Consider the following 18109-nt stretch of genomic DNA (forward strand, 5'->3'; position numbering starts at 1 on the left):
TTTTTGCATATCTCCACTATACTGGCTTCCAGCACATGTGCCAACAGCAGTCGTAAAGACTCACACACGCTCGCGCACACACACACTCGGTCCCTTGTTCCCAGAATAGCAGTGCTGCCTCACAATTGACAGTGTGAGACCCCAGCACCCCTGCAGATCCCCGGCCATCAGTGTTTTCCTGCCACGAGGGAATCATTGCTCAGTTGGACGTACACTGACCTCCTGCCTCAGCTGTAGCCAGCTCCTTTGTCTTCTTCTTCACTCCTCACACCTTGCCTTTTATCCCCAACAGGGGGTGCTTCGGCACTTACGTCCATGCCATGCAATGCCCCCCCCCCCCCCCCCTGCCCGTGCCAATTGCTGCTCCTTGGCACCGCTGCCTTTGTCAGGCTTATCTGGTGTTTATCTTGTATGTGTTCCCCGAGCACGGCGAGGATTGGCACATCCAGGAGAAGATTCCCAAACCCCCCCCCCCCCCCCACCACCTCCACTCAGCTCACCCCCCTCCCCTCTCCCCTCTCCTCATCCCTCCTCATCCCCCCCATCCCTCCTCATCCCTCCTCTCCCGCTCTCTTTGTGTCTGAATGGGAGGAAAGCACTCTGGGTTGGTAACGGATTGCATCAGACACTGATGGGAGCGAGAGAGAGAGAGGGAGAGTTGCAGGGATGCAGAGAGAGTGTCTGTGTGAGAGAGGAAGAGCAGCGAGGAGGCGCTGTGTGTTTGTGTGTGTGTGTGAGTGTGACTGTGTGTGTGTGTGTGTGTGTGGTAGGGAGGTGGGGATCAGAGGAGGCAGGGGGTCATAAATTAATCATTGCTATAGACGGGTGAATGGATGTATTAGTCTGTCTCTCTCATTAGTTCAGTCAGGTCTATGCATGCCAAGTACTGTACACTGTATATTTGTTCGTCGAGGTGCTCTCATCTGCATTCACACCCATATGCATAAATAATGTTCACATTTTGCAGCGTAACAGAGTTCTCCTCTGGTGCTTGACCATGAAACAAAAACAAGCTGCGCTGCCTGTTTAAATACTTTCCAAATCTCAGAAATCCTTACTTGACCTGAGTGAATCGATTTTTTAATGCACTTCAAGTTGTCTCCTCTCTTCTTCTCTCAGGGACAGGGAGATATAAGCCATCGCCTAGGCAACAGACATTCAGTGTTAGGTCAAAAGACGAAGGTCATAGCATCACCAGAAATAAAAACCACTGTAGGAACAAAAAAAAAGTATGAAAAGCATTCCCATCCTACCTCAGCCCTCCTCTTCACTGACTTAAACATTGTTTGTTTTTATTTGTTTTCACCATGTAAGTGTCGCGTTAAGAGGATGTGTGCAGCAGAGCAACATTTAATCATGAACATTAGGTGGAAAATAATTAAACACAACTGTGAGAGGAAAACAAATATACACATAATGTTTTGTCATTTTCTCTTTGGCCCTTCAGGGCTTCGAAAAACTCTCAACTCCCAGTCGTGATGAATGAATGTGAAACTCCCAGAATCCCCCCCTCATTCAGACTTTGTTCCTCATTTGCATTCATGCAATATACATTGTGTAAAAGAGGAAAATATTCAGTTTACGGTTCAAAGTTTTAGACCCAACCCAATTCTAGTACATTAAACTGTAAAAACAAACATGTTTAAATTACCAGAAACTGAACAATCCTGTTAATCAGATAAAAAAATGATTTCTCTTTATTAAGTGTCCAGCTGATTATTTGACTGCTTGTAAAAGTGACTGACAAGAAAACATTCTCAATGGTGACAGCTTTGGCACAGGTTGGCCGACCAGGTTGAGAAGGTTAATTGAGTTATACTGAGTGAATGAATGGCGAGTGTTAGGTGTTTGAATTCAGGATTCAGAATAGAGAGACTTGTTATAGTGATTTGAATGAGGATTCCTCATACGATTAGTTCTGGACTTCCTGACCATCATTACGTAGAAGACATCCCATTGATTCATGGAAGTCTTTATAATTCGGCAAAGTGGTTGAGCTCACTTATGGAGATCAATCAGTTAGTCAATTGAATGAAACTGACAGCTCCTGCTTTCAGAACATCTTCTCTTTCAACACCATCTACTGGAAACTTGTTTTTCAGTTTTATTCTTTATCTCCTTTTTTGTCACCGTTGTGTCGGTTCCCTTATATTTAACAGTGGATTCATTTAATTACTCTTAAGCCTCACGACTGCACTGCTGCATATGCTGAGGTTTGCTGGCTACATAATTAATGTGTCCAACTCAAAGCCGGTATCATATAAATGAGACTGAAATGTACAGCGTGTGTGTGTGCAGGAAACCTCATCATTACAACACTTTAGCAGTCATTCACTATTTTTATAATTGTATGTGCTTCAGCTCATTAGCAGCAGAATAGCCTTTACAGAGAAGTCACTGGAAATGATACTGTATTTATAAAGCAGTTTTTAGGTCTACACCGTGGCTCATTGATTGACAATATTAAAATACTATAAGAGAATTAGAAAAAAAATACAAGCTCAGGTCAGCCACTTTAATGTAAACGCATCCGTTAAGTATTTGATTTAGTGGAATATTTCCATTTTCTCCTTTGAAACGTGTTGTTGAACGTGTGTGTCGAGCCTCCCTAGAGACAAAAGAGCACACGTGATACACTCTCACCCAGATCCACAAGGTAGAAACACACACACACACACACACACACACACACACACACACACACAGCGAGGGAAGGAAGAGAAAAAACACATAGATCAATAGACACCGGGGTGATACATCACAGCAGTGGCCTCACCAAGAGATCCTCTTTTTTTTAATTAGGGCCAGAGATATGAAGGTAGAAGCCCGAGGTAGCGTTGGTGCTCCCACTGACGTTAGCGAGTTTTCCTCTTGGCAGCGTCTGTGCGGGAAGAACCCACTGACAAAGTATTCACAGTTCCTCTATGCGATTTTTCAGCTCTAATCTAATTTTAACCGCGGCAGACTTTTATTCCTCTGTGGCTCTTGAGCCCGTACAGAGGGCAATGAGTGTGCACAGTGTGCGTCCCCTGAGCGTGGCACCTTTTCATCGTGAATCCATATAGATAGCCGGATTGAGTTGTGTTTGAGCACAAACATTGTGATAGTAACACTGGCTAAAGCCGCCCAGTGGGGGCAACTGAATAATACATCAAGCTGACTGAATCCCCCTCATGCTCGTGTTAATAGTGGCGTGTGGCCGCGCGTTATGTATGCATGCAGAGGCATAAGCACACACCTGCATAAGCCTGAGTGTATTATGAATGTTGGGTGGGATTTTGTTTGTATGGAGTGAAGTTATTGTGCCAGTAGTGCACGGGGAAGAAGTGTATACATGCCGCTCACAAGAGCTTACAAGAGGATAAACAGCGTCTACATCTGTCCACACACACCGGAATAGCAGATACGCTCTTGTGTCTCCGGGAGATGCGTTGAGATTGTGTAGGAAGGGTTAGAAGACGAGAGGCGATGAAGGATGAAGATAAGTCATAATAGCGCTGCTGTGTTGACAGACAGAGAATTTAAGGTGCAACCTAAGCAGATTAATCCCCTTATCTGAGATAATCTAACAATATGCTATCATGCCTGCTTAGCGCATGTGATGGTAGTTAATGATTTCTAAACACATTTTTCAGATTGTAATCTTTAGGTGCGTGTGACAGTGGAAACAGAAGCGTTGTGTGTGTTTTAGTGTTTGTTCTTTTCCATCTTCTTTTATGTAATCCTGCTTTATCCTTTTTTTTTCTCACTGGGTTTGACAAGAGAGCAGCCTGACAGGCAAGACAACCATTGTTATTTAGTGTGTGACACATGTGCGCGTGTGTTTGTGTGTGTGTGTGTGTGTGTGTGAAATCCATGGTGAATTTCAGACCTTAACAAGCTCTTCATGCTTGGTGGCTGGCAGCATGGTGATGGGGTGAAAAGACACATGAACCAGACACACAATGCATTTTACTCCAGTGGCATTTATGCATGCATATCCTGTATACATATGTATGTTCACGTGTTATTATAGGATACATATGTAAGTTAATGTGCATGCAGTGCCTTGCAGATATATACACTCACATGCACACGGTATTTGCACATTTGCTTACATGATACCCTAAATGTACTTGAATTTGTGCTGATAACTGTGTGGCACAGTACAAGCGTAGGCTGTTCTCTAAATATATAGCCAAATGAAATAGACACACACTCACAATCTCACACACACACCCAAGGGCAGCATGTGATGTCTCTGTGTTCTCAAGCTCTACATTCCCTGATTGATTTCACCATAAAATTGTGCTCAGTAGCCACCCATTAAAACTCTGATCTCATCGATATGTGTGCAGCAATTGCAGTGCGTGGCACTGAATTATTCACCTCCTCTTCTTTTCTCACACTCATCTTGCTCTTTATACTGTATCCTTCTTTCCTTGTTCTCCTCATTTCCTCTCTAATCCTCTATTTCCCCTTTTTGTCTCCGTCTCATCCCAGCATTTCCTTCCTAACCTCTGCTACTCACTCTGTCTCCATCGCTGTCTTTCCTTTCCATTCTCTCCTCCCTCCCTTCTTCCTCGTCTCACTCCCACTCTCACTTCTTTCTCTCAACCACCCCCCACTCTCCCCTTCCCTCTCTTCTTTCCTCTCTCTATCTCTCAACAGGACTGTCAGCCCTGAGGCGAGTCTCAGCCATCACTCCTCTTCATTTATTAATACCTGTACTCATACAGCCCATCACACACAGCTGCCTCACATCTCTGTCCGCTGTTCTCACACGCTTACACACACACACACACACACACACACACACACACACACACACACACACACACACACACACACACACACAAGCGCGTCCACTTGCCGACTGCACAAATGTCCCGGAGGATGCAAGAAGCCCAGTGTGTCCACACACTCACACCAGCTTACTGTGCAGGAAAATGCCCTTTGTAAAAGGACAGGGAGCATCAATCTCCCAGCTGCGTCAGCCTACAGTTTAATGCTCTTTTTCTACTTCTGCTTTTCCCGCCACATTTAATTGCACTTTATTGCACTCATAATTAATCTTAGGTCATAATTCCAGCACATTCGTTGCTGGTTATACCGATTTCTTGGGTAGTTTATCAAATGTACCGTTTCCCTCTCCACACAATATTGAATTATATCAATTATTTTATTCAGTAGCCTTTGTTAGTCTTTGGAACAGAATACAGGATGTGTATCAGGTCAATTAAAAGTACAGCGGTAGAATAACTGGTTGCTCTGCTGAAACACAGAGGGAACCAGCTCCTAATTCTGTTGGATCATTGCCTGTTTTGAAAGCAGCGACAGAGAGATAAAGCTGTGATTCCCTGTGAAGGCTGCAGTTTTATGAGGGGTCTTAAAGGTATAGTGTTGTTCTACACACATCCGTCCCCATCAGCGTCGCACAGCCCTCAAAGAATATGCAGCATGATAGCAATATAAACAGAATAATCAACAGGAGAGGGACAAACATTCTAATGGGTGCTTTATTTGAAAACTGTGCAGGGCTGTCAGTAATGTAAGTATAACACAAAGTGTAAAAGATAAAGAAAATCATTCAGTAAATGCAACAAAGGAAAATTTGTTACCGAAATGTTGCATCTGTCCGCGTATGTCTTACACTGGGAGGATAATTGGGTCATTTTGCATGCCAGATCCTAATGATGCTTGAATGTAAACTGTGGTTGTTTGTGCACGTGTGCGTGGCACTGAGTTCGACTGGTACTCTTCACTCGCAGCTGCTCCCCTGAGCTTCCCTATGCAGCTATATATAGCTCTTCTTATGGTGTAATGATGCACTGAGGACGAGGTTGGAGGGCAGTGACATTGAAAGCATTTTGACTCATGTTTTGCAGAGATGTGAATTGTGGAGACGATGAACTGCTGCTGCTGCTGTGTTTGTGTCTGTGTGTGTGTCTGTGTGCGCCTGTAGGTGTGAGGGCGACATGTGCTGGTGCGCCTGGTGTGTGTTGCAGGCTTGTGCATGCATACGTATGTGCCTCAGCTCTGCTCTTCCTCCTGTAATTGTGCAGACCTGTGTTGGAACCACCTGCTGTTAGGAGGATATGCTTTTCTCTGCCAGCATCAGGAATGTTGATGAAGCAGAGAAACTGGCCTCCTCTTGCTTCAGGTGCGCTCAGCGCCACCTGCAGGCCGCCGCGGTTGGCGCCACAAGATTTTTTGGCTCCCTCATGACTGTTTAGCTCTGCCCATGAGTAACTGTGGAACTGACCATTTTATTGAATTTGATGATCCATTACGGCTCAAATGGAGGTCCGGCTCCCTCAGGGCAAAGGAGATATTGCATAGGCAGCAGGGCAATCACAAGGAGATTACGGTACCTGCTGACTTTATTGTCAGTCTGATATATATAAACCAAGGTGGTAAGGAGCTTTATAGATTAAAAATATACATCAGTGAAGCCGTGTTGGTAGTTAATGATGTCCAGCCCGCCCACTGGTATATAGATTGCAATAACGCCCCAACAATTACTCCTCTATGATTAAAAAAAAAAGAAGAATGCCTGAGCTGTGTAATAAAGAGGGCTGTGCATATGTAAACATGCAGTCACCACAATCAGTCATAGACAAATGAGGATTTATATCTGCAATAAGGAGCCTACATGGGAAATGATGAAGATGATCAACGCAAGGCTTTTACAAGTCACATTTTTAGCGCGGCCTCTTAATTGGTGTTTGGAGAATTGTACTTTTCGTCTGTCACGGCACTTCCTGAAAGACTACATTCACATTGTACATTTGTTTTTCCAATAGATTTTGATTATTAGTTTATTTCATCTGAAGGTTTACATAAATAAATGGAATTGTGTTTCAATTCAAGTGTCAGTTTAAATATGTAAACGGTTGTCTGAAGGTTGATTCTCATACAGATTGTTTTTACAGTGCGTGTTCATGTTGCCATTTGATTTGTTTTTATGATACCCAGAGATGATCATGATCAGCTCACAGCCGACACACAGGAGATATAAACTCCCTGCGCTGCTTCCTTCTCTCTGTGCTCTCCTGATTTAAACCGTTGCCGTCCTCTGTCCCCAGTGAACACCTGTCATGTTCCTTCACCTTCTTCCTCCACGGGGAGAGCAACGTGTGCACGAGCGTGGAGATCGCCCAGCACCAGCCCGCGTACCACATCACAGAACACCACATCCGTCTTGTGCAGACCTCCATTACGCCAGTGCAAGGTAACACCACAAAAGCCATTGTTTTCCTCTAGGGGCTTTATGTGCACAGCAACAAAACTGTGAACGATGTTCAGTGAGAATGCACTGCAATGAAGTACAAGCAGATATGTGTTACACTAGTGATGAACAAGTGTTGCATTGTCCAAACATGACGTGTATTTAACAAATTAGCAGTAGTGGAGGATGAATTCATGGCAGTAAATGCATTGAGAAAGATACAGATTATTATTACTATGCATATGTATGTTAGTAAACTCTTAAAGTTGGTCAAAGTGAGGATATCTTTACCTCTAGAAAGGTTTGATTAATTAAAAATCTTCATGTTTTATGTGCTTGTAAAGTATAATATTTCAGTTTGAACTGTAGTGGAGTGTAATGATAATGATAATAATGATACTCATAAGGGTTACAAGGTTACATGAACCAAACAAGATCAAACAAAACAAAAGTATTTAATAGAGTGGAGCAAGAATAGAAAAATATATTTAAGAGTAAATAAGCTTATCTTTTATTTTGATTTGGCTACTTAATAACAAACATTTTAAATAATGTAAGTTTATTGAAAAGTTAAAGGAGCCCTCTGAAAACGGACTGTACTTTTCAGATGCTTGTCTAGGTGTAATGAATGCTTTAAGGTGAGCCAGCACCAGAAACCCCTTTTCAAGTGTGTTTTCTCCCTCTGCAGTGATCCTGAGTCCATACGGTCTGAGTGGCACTCTCACCGGTCAGGCCTACAAGATGAGTGACCCGGCCGTACGGAAGCTGATGGAGGACTGGAGCTACTTCTACCCCATGGTGCTCCAGCAGAAAGAGGGGGGCGGAGAGAAGGAGAAAGAGGAAGCAAGTCAGGCCTACGGTCCCAACAGTCACGTGGCTGTGGAGGTCATCGTAGGTGAGGACAAAGTCAACATCTCCAGTAGCAGAATAATGCTCTGAACGTTACACTGTGTGATTGCACAGCAGTTGCAGAGTAATAAAAGCCCATTAGACCACGGTGATGCTGCTCTGCTAAAGCAAACACTAAGGGATCAACATCGCATGGATAACCCTCGGTCTCCATGTGGACTCTGGCAGATTGAGCTGATGTAGCAGTGTATGGGCAGCTATTGAAATGTCCCTCTGCTGCAGTGATCCTTTTAGCACGTCTCGGAGAGGAAAGGAGGAAATGACTGCACAGGGGGAGAGGAGAGGAGAGGAGAGGAGAGGGGAGGGGAGGGGAGGGGAGGAGAGGAGAGGCGGAGAGGAGCGATAGGGAAGTCGTTGCAGAAGCCGCAGGGAGTTACTTTAACAGCTTTGTCTAATCAGTCTGATCCCAGAGCATTGGTTTGACCTGATTATAATCAAAACTCCCATGGATACCAGTGGCTTTTACATCTAAAGAGGAAAGCCTGTCTGGATGTGCTGCCTGAAACTGGAGTCGAGCTGTGAGTGCAAAGGGATTTAAGATCATATGTTTTATATGAGCAGTAAGTGTGTGATCACATCAGTGGATAAGGAGCTAATCCATAGGATATACGTAATTATATAGCTGCTGCCACCCAATATCAGGAGTGTCTGGTTCACATATCATTTCTTCAGCAAAATATATATGAATAGAAACATTGGGGAGGGTGTTGATATCTTAAAGCGCAATAAAAACAACTTATTTTTTACAGTTTGAATAAATCTTGGCGTTAAAAGTGAGCAGCGACCAATCCTCTTGTATCATAATCACAAATAAATCTCTTCTCTTCTATCTTCCTAGGTGGAGTGAGGATGACCTACCCAGCTGCTTTTGTGCTGCTTGCCCAGGGGGACCTACCGGTGGAGCAGCCTCCACCTGTTCCTGCGGCTCAGGGCCTCAGCAGGGAATCGAACCACTGCAGCGTGCCGCTCACACCGCCAACGTCCCCGGAACAGCCCTGCTCCGGTAACAGAGACCCACACTTATAACATTAGATACCACATTATGCAGATTTATTGACGTTTAGACACATCACAGAAAAGGGTACCTGAAATGCATGGATTTGAAGATATTGCTATATATGTTGTGTTGTTTTGTGTAGTTACATAATCCAGAATGTTCCCCAAAATTTTCAAAACCAGTAAAGGAAAATCACATTAAACATCATGGCTGAAGTACGTCAAGTCCAGTATTTTAATGTGTGTTCCACCTTTTATCGTTGCAGCGGACAGTGGCTTTGTGACCTCTGTCTCCAGTGTTCCCACGATGGACAGCAGCATGGGGGTCGCTAGCGTCAGCCCAAAGCATTCTGGGAAGAAACTCACGTGTCAGGTGGTGCACCAGGCCTGGAGGGAGTGCTACCTCAGCCAGCCTCAGCATGTGTACGTTGAACCATTACCAAGTTTGTCGACTCTGTTCGGTGCGTTTATCGCTGAAGTGCGGCGATTTCAGTCGAGCCGCAGCCCTCATGGATCTGTTTGTTCCCCGCAGACCGAATCCACCATCTGACTCAACGCCTAAGAAGGAAGTGCCAAATGGAGTTACCACATGGGACTTCAATGATCTGGGAGCGAGAGCGCCCTGCAGCTGCTCCAGGTAGAACAGAGCGGCAGCCGAGCTGTTCGATATCAGCGTCACGTGTACAGTATCTGAGCTCGGATTTCATGTTCGTCACAAAAGAAATAGGTTTTGATAGAAGGCCTTTCAAATCCCGGATGCTCCAATAAAGAGATGTTCAAGGATTTTAACTTTTTCCAGCAATGACAACATACCATACAGTATTCACAAGTATGTGGAGTTCAAGATTAGTCATATTTTTGATGATAGCAGAGTAATTGATAAGTTTGAATGGCCTCCAGCATGTTTGAGCATCTTCAAACATAGGATCACTGAGATTAATTAAAATCAAAGTCTGTCAATGTTCTGCACAAAAGACAAAAAAAACTGTATTATGAAAATGAATTTGCTATAAGAAAGATGAGCTCAACCTGTTATTTTTTTTGAATGACCTGTAAAACATGGAAGTGGGAGATTTTGCAGATCAAGGTCTCCCATTACTCTGATAGTGAAGCAAAAACGCTTCTAATAGTTAATCTTTTTGAAGACTTTTATGCTTAGAAGAGGGCTCATTAAAAACATAAATAATACATTTGTTTAAAACAAGACTCTTCAGTTTGATTGTAATCTTGTGTATTTTCTTGACTTTGCTACAGGGTGAGGCAGCAGAAGCTAAACCTGACCAACACATCCAGTGCCAACACCCAGACCAGTGCCAACACCACTCAGTCCTCCGGCCCGTCAATATACTCTCCCTCCCTGCCCAAACACAAGACAAGTGAGAAGACAGAGAAGGCGGACAAACAGTCAAAGAGGCCAGCCATGATCTCCTTCCACCACCGTCTATCCGTCACGCAGGACTCACCTCTGGAACAGGACTCGCCAGGAGGGCCCCAGCTCGGGGGTCTTGTGGCGCTGGATCCATCCATGGAGCCTCTGGCCGCGCTGCCGACTTGCAAGTATCCCAAAACGCTCTCCAGGAAAGCTGGCGAGTCCCTCCTCCATTCACCGATGTCTCCGCTACCACCCACGCTCAGCCCGCACCCCCGGGTGCAGGACCCAGAGGTTCTGGACGGGCCTGTGGATATGCCTATGTGTCCAGACGGAGTGTCAGGTCTGGGGCTGATTAGCAGCGAGACAGCTGTGTATACAGCTCTCCTGAGGCAGAGGGAGAGTGGAGCCGTCTGGTGGAGAGGCTTCAGGACGCCCAGAACTGATAAGACTGACTTCAGACCCCCCGAACTCCCTGCTGATAAATTAGAGGAAGTGAAGACGGAGGCGTTCATGGAAGGAGCTCCGCTAAAGAGGTAGGAGAGAGAAATGACAGAAGTGTGTATCGAGGTCCAAGGCTTCTAGAAATACGGAGCTAAGACTCAATCAATGAAGTTATTCTAGAAATATGACATTATACTTGAGAAAAATATTAAAGAAGACCATACAGATAGAATGAATTCCTACTACTATCACTGAGTGATCACATTTGTCTCTTTGTTTTCTCCAGACTATACACCCAGACTCTCAAAAGGTTTAAAATCTCAGAGGACAGGGTGAAGGAACACATCCACACGTTGGGGCTGTTCCAGCAGCCGGGTGTGGAGACACTGCGCGAGGCCGGGGAGGATCCCTACGACTTTAAGGAAGGAGACATCGAGTACACTTTCTCCTCCTCCAAACGGTTAAAGGGCCAAGGACGAGAACCCAGCAAGAAGGCCAAGGTAGAAATACACACGCAGTCACAGAGATTCAGAAAAGAATCTTTTATTTTAGTATGGATCAGATGATTATTTTAATGTGAGGGTGGAGTGTTATAGTGATGAACCCACAGAGAAGTATCACCGGCATTTCTCTCATTTTTCACGACAAAAAACGAGAAACTAAAAGACACTGAATATTGGATTTAATGTTAGCCAGCTGCCCATGCACACAGCAGATGAATGCTAATGCTGCTGTATATCTGCTTGATGTAGAAACCAACAACTATATGATAACACATTCGCCAGCTTAACTTAGAAAGTGATGATAGTGTGTCAGAGTTGTGTTCACCGTTTATTTCTGCTGCCCTCAAGTGGCTGAAAACATCATATATCACAACTTTAAATTTTAATGCTCATGACACATTTAAGATTCTACAAAAAAAAGTATTGAACTGAACTGATAATATTCCTTTTTCTTTTCTCACCAGGGAGAAGAAATCACCAGCAATGGAGTGCTGCCCGATGGGAAAGACGCTATGTCCATTTTTAACTCGGCACCAAAATCAGGTGAGGCACAGTCATCGTGTACATTGCCAACAGGAAACTAAATGAAACCCATATTTCAGAGTGGGATGTTTCACATTAAACTGTTTGTCTGAAGATGTTTGTGCGGCTGGAGATGAATCGGGTCAGGACGACGCAGCTGCCAAAGCGAATCCTTCTCTGACCAGAGAAAAGGATCTGGTGGTGAACATCTCTGATCTCGACAACATCTTTGATGAAGACGAGGACGAGCTGGGGGTGAGACATCAGAGTTTATGTATATTATAGACCCGCATGACTTAAATATGAGCGGCTGCACTAATATCAGGTCTAAGTACCATTTAGAGTTTAATATTCTGAAGCAGTGAAGATCCTCTGATTTTGTGTGTCATAATTTGTCGACTGTTTACCCCAACCAGCACTCAACGAAGCAGCCGCTGTCGACTGAAGATCGCCCCCATGGGAAGGAAGGGAGAGTTGCAGTACCTTATCCATCAAGTGAGTCACACTGATGCATATTCAGTTGCTCTTGATTAAATACATTTTAGTCACAGTTTTTATTCACAACAACTCTATTCATACTTCCATGTGGGGTAATATTTATTGGGAAATAGAAGTTACAAACTCTTTATCCTATTAAACCTCTGTGAATCTCTTCCTTTCTTTTTGTCTCTCCTCCCCGTCTCCTCACCTCCTCGTCTCTCTCCTTTCAGCAGTAGCAGACCTCCAGCGGATGTTTCCCACCCCGCCCTCTCTCGAGCAGCACCCGGCCTTCTCCCCCATCACGACGTATCGTGACATCCCCAGCCAAGAGCCCCCCGCACCCAGCGGAGCAGCCGACCACATGGCGACTTTAGCCGCCATGCACCTCAATGAGTACAGGATGGAGATGGATGAGGGCATGGCCAGCCCCAGGCAGGAGGAGCTCAAGGTGAGGAGGGGCGAATTATAAACACATAAAGCAGCAGACTGAGCTTTGTGCATCACACGTTTTGAGAGAAAATCCATAGATGTATGTCATGAAGGGAAAGTCAGTACAAGTACTTGTTGACCGAGCGACTGGTCAGGCTCTTCATGTTGGAATTGTTTCACTGATACCTGAACCTGGCTAATTAACTCTCTGTGTGGTGTGAGTCAGACATCTGCACTGACTGCAGGCTCTGTGAGCTGGGAGATGCTAATTATAGTGGACTGCACTTAGTGGACAGCATTAGGTGCATCTGTGCACGGAAAACAAGCTCCTCCAAACAACAGGCATCTTTAACTCATCATGTGAAACATGCAAACAGGATTTGATCTTGGTTTGAAATTCGAATTGACAACATTTTAGAGAAACATTGAATTTCTCAGTGAAATGATTTAACATTTTTCTAAAATATTATTCAATTCAAGACTTTTTTAAGAACAAATAATGCGACAATGAACTTATTGAGTATTATTTATATTATGATGAAGGCTATTCATTAATGTATAATTGATGTGAAAATGAAGTGAATGAAAAGGAATGACCATCTGTATTAAGGCTATGTTATTTATATGAAAGGGAAAGGTAATATAAGATGTTTCTTCCTTCTGATTTTCTGTTCTTAGAATGTGTCTTTAGTGTGTAATTTGTTTTTGGATTTAACAGACTTGAACAAATTGAACAGAATAACCAAAATAAATAAATGACTGAGGAGTTCAGCTTGAAAAGAAAACTACAACATTGGATTTATCGCTTTTGTAATCAAGCCATGAGCTGCTTATTACTCTGCCTTAAAGCTCCATGTGCACCAGTGAGCTTCAGTGCTGCACTGGGTGCTGTTTATTTTCTTGTTGTTTATCGTACTGATATTCCATACACACCCCTGCTAGTGTAAATAGTAACTAGAGCTACAAATGCAATAATCTGCTGCTGAAAATAGTCCCCACAAAAAAAATGATGTCACAACTTTATTTTGATTTGTGACAGTGACAGCGAGATTAGTACTAAACGGCCTCTGGCACACAACTCGACTCGTGCTCGGTTCTGTATCATGCATCATGTTTCTTTGTAACTGCAACACAATCTTATATTTTTTCCCTCTAATCCAGCCACAGATAGGTTCCTCCATGTTTGCTCCACTGTCCTGCCTACCCAGCCAGACTCTACCGCCACTCAAGCTTCCTGACCAGTGTTACTACCGTCCATCCTGGGCCCTCATGCCCAAAATGGAGCATTTCCCTGCAGTCATGCATCCCCAGAATAACCCTTTCATCAAGGATGGATACACGTGAGTTGTCAGCGATCACAAGCACAACATCTCATAATCTCATCATGTCAATATCTTTAAACCTTTTATAAATGTTGTGCAGGACTATGTGGTGTCTGAAGGATGAATGTGTGACTTTTTAGCCTCTATTGAGAGTTGCAGTGCTCTGAGGATTTTGCGCTGTTCAGGTGTGAAGCAGCATCGTGACCTTTTAAAGAGCAGAATAACCAATCACCAGAGACTTACAATAATCTTATTTCTCTATCTGACCATTTGTGTTTTTTTCATTTATTGTGCGTTTTCCAGAAACGTCCCCAGCGTCACAGACCAGGAGTATGGCCAGATGAGCGGCAACTCTGCTTCTGTGGGCACCACGGTTGGCATCCTCCCGTCTCCTGCCACTCCCCGCTTCTCCGTGCCCACGCCACGCACCCCTCGCACGCCGCGGGGTATCAACGCTGCAAGCTCTGGGCATGGCTCGGTGAAGCAGGACGGTACCGAGCTCAGCTCACCTGCCTCCAGCAGCATGCCTCTCAGCTCTGTCGAGCCCCAAGCCCGGCCAGGACCCTCCCTGCCCGAGGCCCACAGCCTGTACTCTATCTTGCTCCTGTCAGACTCCGTCCTCAATGTCTTCAAGGATCGCAACTTTGACAGCTGCTGTATCTGTGCCTGCAATATGAATGTCAAAGGAGCAGATGTGGGGGTGTACATCCCCGATTCCACCTGCGAAGATCAGTACCGTTGTATGTGTGGCTTCAGTGCCATCGTGAACAGGCGGCTGGCCCACGGCACGGGCCTCTTCCTGGAGGACGAGCTGGATATATACGGTCGGACTTCTGAGGTGGGCCGGGCAGCCGAGAGGAGGCTGGCTCTTTGCCGGCGGGACCCAACGATGAGAGACCCCAGGGCCAAGCGGCCTCAGGACGCGGCGCCGGCATCGCCAGCGGTCATGATTCTTCTGCAGGAGCAGTGCTCCCAGCCCATTTCCTCCCTGACAGCACTGCACCTCCCTCTCAGCTGTTCCTGTCACGGCCGCAAGGGGGCACTGCTGCAGAGCTGGATGTCTGAGAAGCAGTGGGCAGACGGGAGTGATGCCTGCGTGGAGTGTTACAATGCCTTGGAACAGGGGCTGCAGTATGTGGATAACTCCACAGGAGGGAAAGTAGATCCAGCTGTTGTCAGAAGTACAGCTCTTCACTCCTGGCCGCACACTAATGGTAAGAGGCTCAGCTGCCATGGAAGGGATCTGAATAACATCTGCGACAAACTACCATAAGTCAACCAATGATTTACTGATCATAAACTGTTTGATGCTTGTGTGTGTGTGTCTCCACAGTGGTGGACATGAGCAAGTTGTCCTCCCAGGATATGGTTCGTATGCTGCTGTCCCTGCAGCCTTTCCTACAGGACGCCATCCAGAAGAAGAGAACAGGACGGACCTGGGAAAACATCCAACACGTTCAAGGCCCGCTCACCTGGCAGCAGTTCCATAAGATGGCTGGGAGAGGCTCCTATGGTGAGCCAGCACACACACTTCCCTACAGTCTCAGGGACGTTGTCAGGTTGCAGCAAACTGAATATATCCTTATTTCTACTTGTCAAAGGTTCGGAAGAGTCCCCGGAGCCCTTACCCATCCCTACGGTGTTACTGGGCTACGACCGAGAGAAGGAGTTTTTAGCGTTGTCCCCTTTAGCGTTACCATTCTGGGAGAAGCTGCTACTGGAGCCGTACGGCGGGCAGCGGGACGTGGCCTATCTGGTGCTGTGCCCCAACAGCCCCTCCTTGCTGGCGGCGGCCCGGGCCTTCTTCCAGGAGCTCAGCGCTGTTTACGAGGTAGGTCATTTCGGGAACACACATTTGGAACATCCCGATGAAGGTTTATTGTGATTGACGTCTCTAATGAGAGAATGAACTGTTATCTTGACTTCGTTCCCAGACCTGCCGCCTTGGGAAGCACCGTCCTCTGGCCAAGGTTTCCAGGGAGGGTCTTGTGCGTGTGGGGGAGGACGTGGAGCCGGAGAAGCTGGAGGAGCTCGATGTGGAGCAGTGGCTGACTGGACCCTGGGCTGGACAGCAGCACAATGATAACCTCAGCAAACTTAAACTCTATGCTTACGCCTGCAAGCAGCAGCTAGGTGAGAATATTAATTTTTTTTTCATTTGTAGTTAACAGATAATAGCATATATGAAATGCATTTAATAAGTAATCCTTTTAGATTTGTATTATGTTCTTAGTTTATGGAATTATTTTGCCTCCTGGGCTTCCGTAGCTTTGCCCGTCTGCCCCTCAAAGTGTTGTTTTGCATTGCATTATTGTGTTTCCGCAGGAGCAACTTAATACTAGAAAACTGTGTATTGTGTTGTCGTCCTTCGTGCCCAACCCACTTCTGTTACATGTAAATTGCTGAGAGAGATGTTTTCCTTCTCTCAGGTCCCCAGCTCTCAGCTCTGCCTCTGGACAGCAGTCTCCTGCTGCCTCCCGTTAACAACACGTCCTCAGTCCAGCCGGCCTCGTCTGGCCCGACTCAAGCCTGGGCTCCTGAAGGAGAGCAAGCCCAAGGTCCTGTCAGCTCATCAAGCGCTCCGACCCCAACGGGAGCGACCTCAGGCCCAGCAGGGGAGACGACTCAAGGAGGAACCAGCGACTCTAAGGGGTCTTCTAGCGCCACGCCACCAGCTAACACACCAGCAGAACCCCCTGAGCTGTAAGACCTGAGTTATCGCTGGAACTGACCTGATCTCACTGACTGCTCCTCACGTCTGAGCTAGTACGACTTCTCTCTTCTCTTGCTCTCTTCCAGAACTGCAGAGCAGGCTCGAATCGGCATCCCAACCCTGGCTGACTCAGTGGACAGCCACTCCAACCCACCAGCGGTTGTCATTTACATAGTGGATGCTTTTCTCAGCTCAAGTGCAGCGAGAGGCGAAGGCGGCGAGGAAGAGGAGGGCGACGAGGTAGAGGCCGGTAGCATTTGGCTGCTTGGGCTCCTTCGCTGTTACACAGAGATGCTCCAGACTTTGCCTGAGGTGATGAGACCTGCACTGGTGCTACAGGTACGAACGCTCTTAGGTCCACTACGGATTGCGTTGAACAGAAGTTGCTCTCGCTCTTGAGATCATCACAATCTTTTCTTTACGTCTTCTGTCTTTACTTTATGCAGGTGGTGCCATGCCAGTATCTTCTGCAGCCAGCCAGCGGGGAGAGTCACCTGTACCTGCAGCACCTGCGCTCCATGGCCTTCTCTTGTTACTCCCAGTGCAGACGTCTGCTGCCCCAGCAAACACCCATCAAGTCCCTCACTGGCTTTGGACCAGTGTCCACTGTCAACTCTGTGCTTAAAGGTCCAGAGGCGAGTATAACAAAAAGTGCATATGTCACATCATTGTATGCGTATAAACTAAAAATCCTTGCTCACACTTTGTTCTTTTCCTCCTCCAGCATCCGAGCCCGCTGCAGCTCTACACGGCCCCGTTCATCCTTACTCCAGCTCGTCCCAAGCAGCCAGAGCAAGGAGAGATATGGGCAGAGATCCCTCCCAGATACAACGTCCTCTATGTAGGATACTGCCTATCACATGACCAGCGCTGGATCCTGGTCTCCTGCACCGACCGGCAGGGGGAGCTCCTGGAGTCCTGTATCATCAACATTGATGTACCCAATAGGTGAGTTAGGGTCGTTTACCATCTTAGTTGTGTGCAACTTTTGCTGTTCTTGCACGACATGCGGTTTAATGTTATGACCCCTTATATCTCACATCGTAACGTGTTTCTCCTCAGAGCGCGGCGACCAAAGGTTTCAGCGAGGAAGATGGGACTGCAGAAGCTGTGGGAGTGGTGTATTGGCATCATCCAGATGACCTCACTGCCATGGAGGATTGTGATTGGTCGATTAGGCAGACTCGGGCATGGGGAGCTAAAAGGTGAGTG

The 18109-nt window shown here is 46.0% G+C and overlaps 1 protein-coding gene across 2 annotated transcripts in view; it reads left to right on the forward strand.

Moving 5' to 3' along the window:
- Positions 1–18109, forward strand: part of LOC128424811 (mediator of RNA polymerase II transcription subunit 13-like) — a 74701-nt gene that overhangs the window by 51955 nt on the left and 4637 nt on the right. Inside the window, exons 5-25 of one of the 2 annotated variants that reach the window (XM_053411216.1) lie at positions 7068–7213; positions 7899–8105; positions 8958–9122; positions 9382–9538; positions 9648–9752; positions 10370–11020; positions 11215–11428; positions 11896–11974; positions 12069–12208; positions 12370–12448; positions 12664–12881; positions 14024–14202; positions 14488–15398; positions 15518–15697; positions 15786–16015; positions 16119–16317; positions 16614–16887; positions 16984–17236; positions 17344–17532; positions 17622–17845; positions 17960–18102. In XM_053411216.1, coding sequence (XP_053267191.1) covers positions 7068–7213; positions 7899–8105; positions 8958–9122; positions 9382–9538; positions 9648–9752; positions 10370–11020; positions 11215–11428; positions 11896–11974; positions 12069–12208; positions 12370–12448; positions 12664–12881; positions 14024–14202; positions 14488–15398; positions 15518–15697; positions 15786–16015; positions 16119–16317; positions 16614–16887; positions 16984–17236; positions 17344–17532; positions 17622–17845; positions 17960–18102 — 4943 coding nt within the window. The remainder of the gene's footprint in view (positions 1–7067; positions 7214–7898; positions 8106–8957; positions 9123–9381; positions 9539–9647; positions 9753–10369; positions 11021–11214; positions 11429–11895; positions 11975–12068; positions 12209–12369; positions 12449–12663; positions 12882–14023; positions 14203–14487; positions 15399–15517; positions 15698–15785; positions 16016–16118; positions 16318–16613; positions 16888–16983; positions 17237–17343; positions 17533–17621; positions 17846–17959; positions 18103–18109) is intronic. The other variant, XM_053411217.1, reaches the window with a different exon arrangement.

The sequence above is a fragment of the Pleuronectes platessa genome, chromosome 19 (assembly GCF_947347685.1).
Source record: "Pleuronectes platessa chromosome 19, fPlePla1.1, whole genome shotgun sequence".
Lineage (NCBI taxonomy): Eukaryota > Metazoa > Chordata > Actinopteri > Pleuronectiformes > Pleuronectidae > Pleuronectes > Pleuronectes platessa.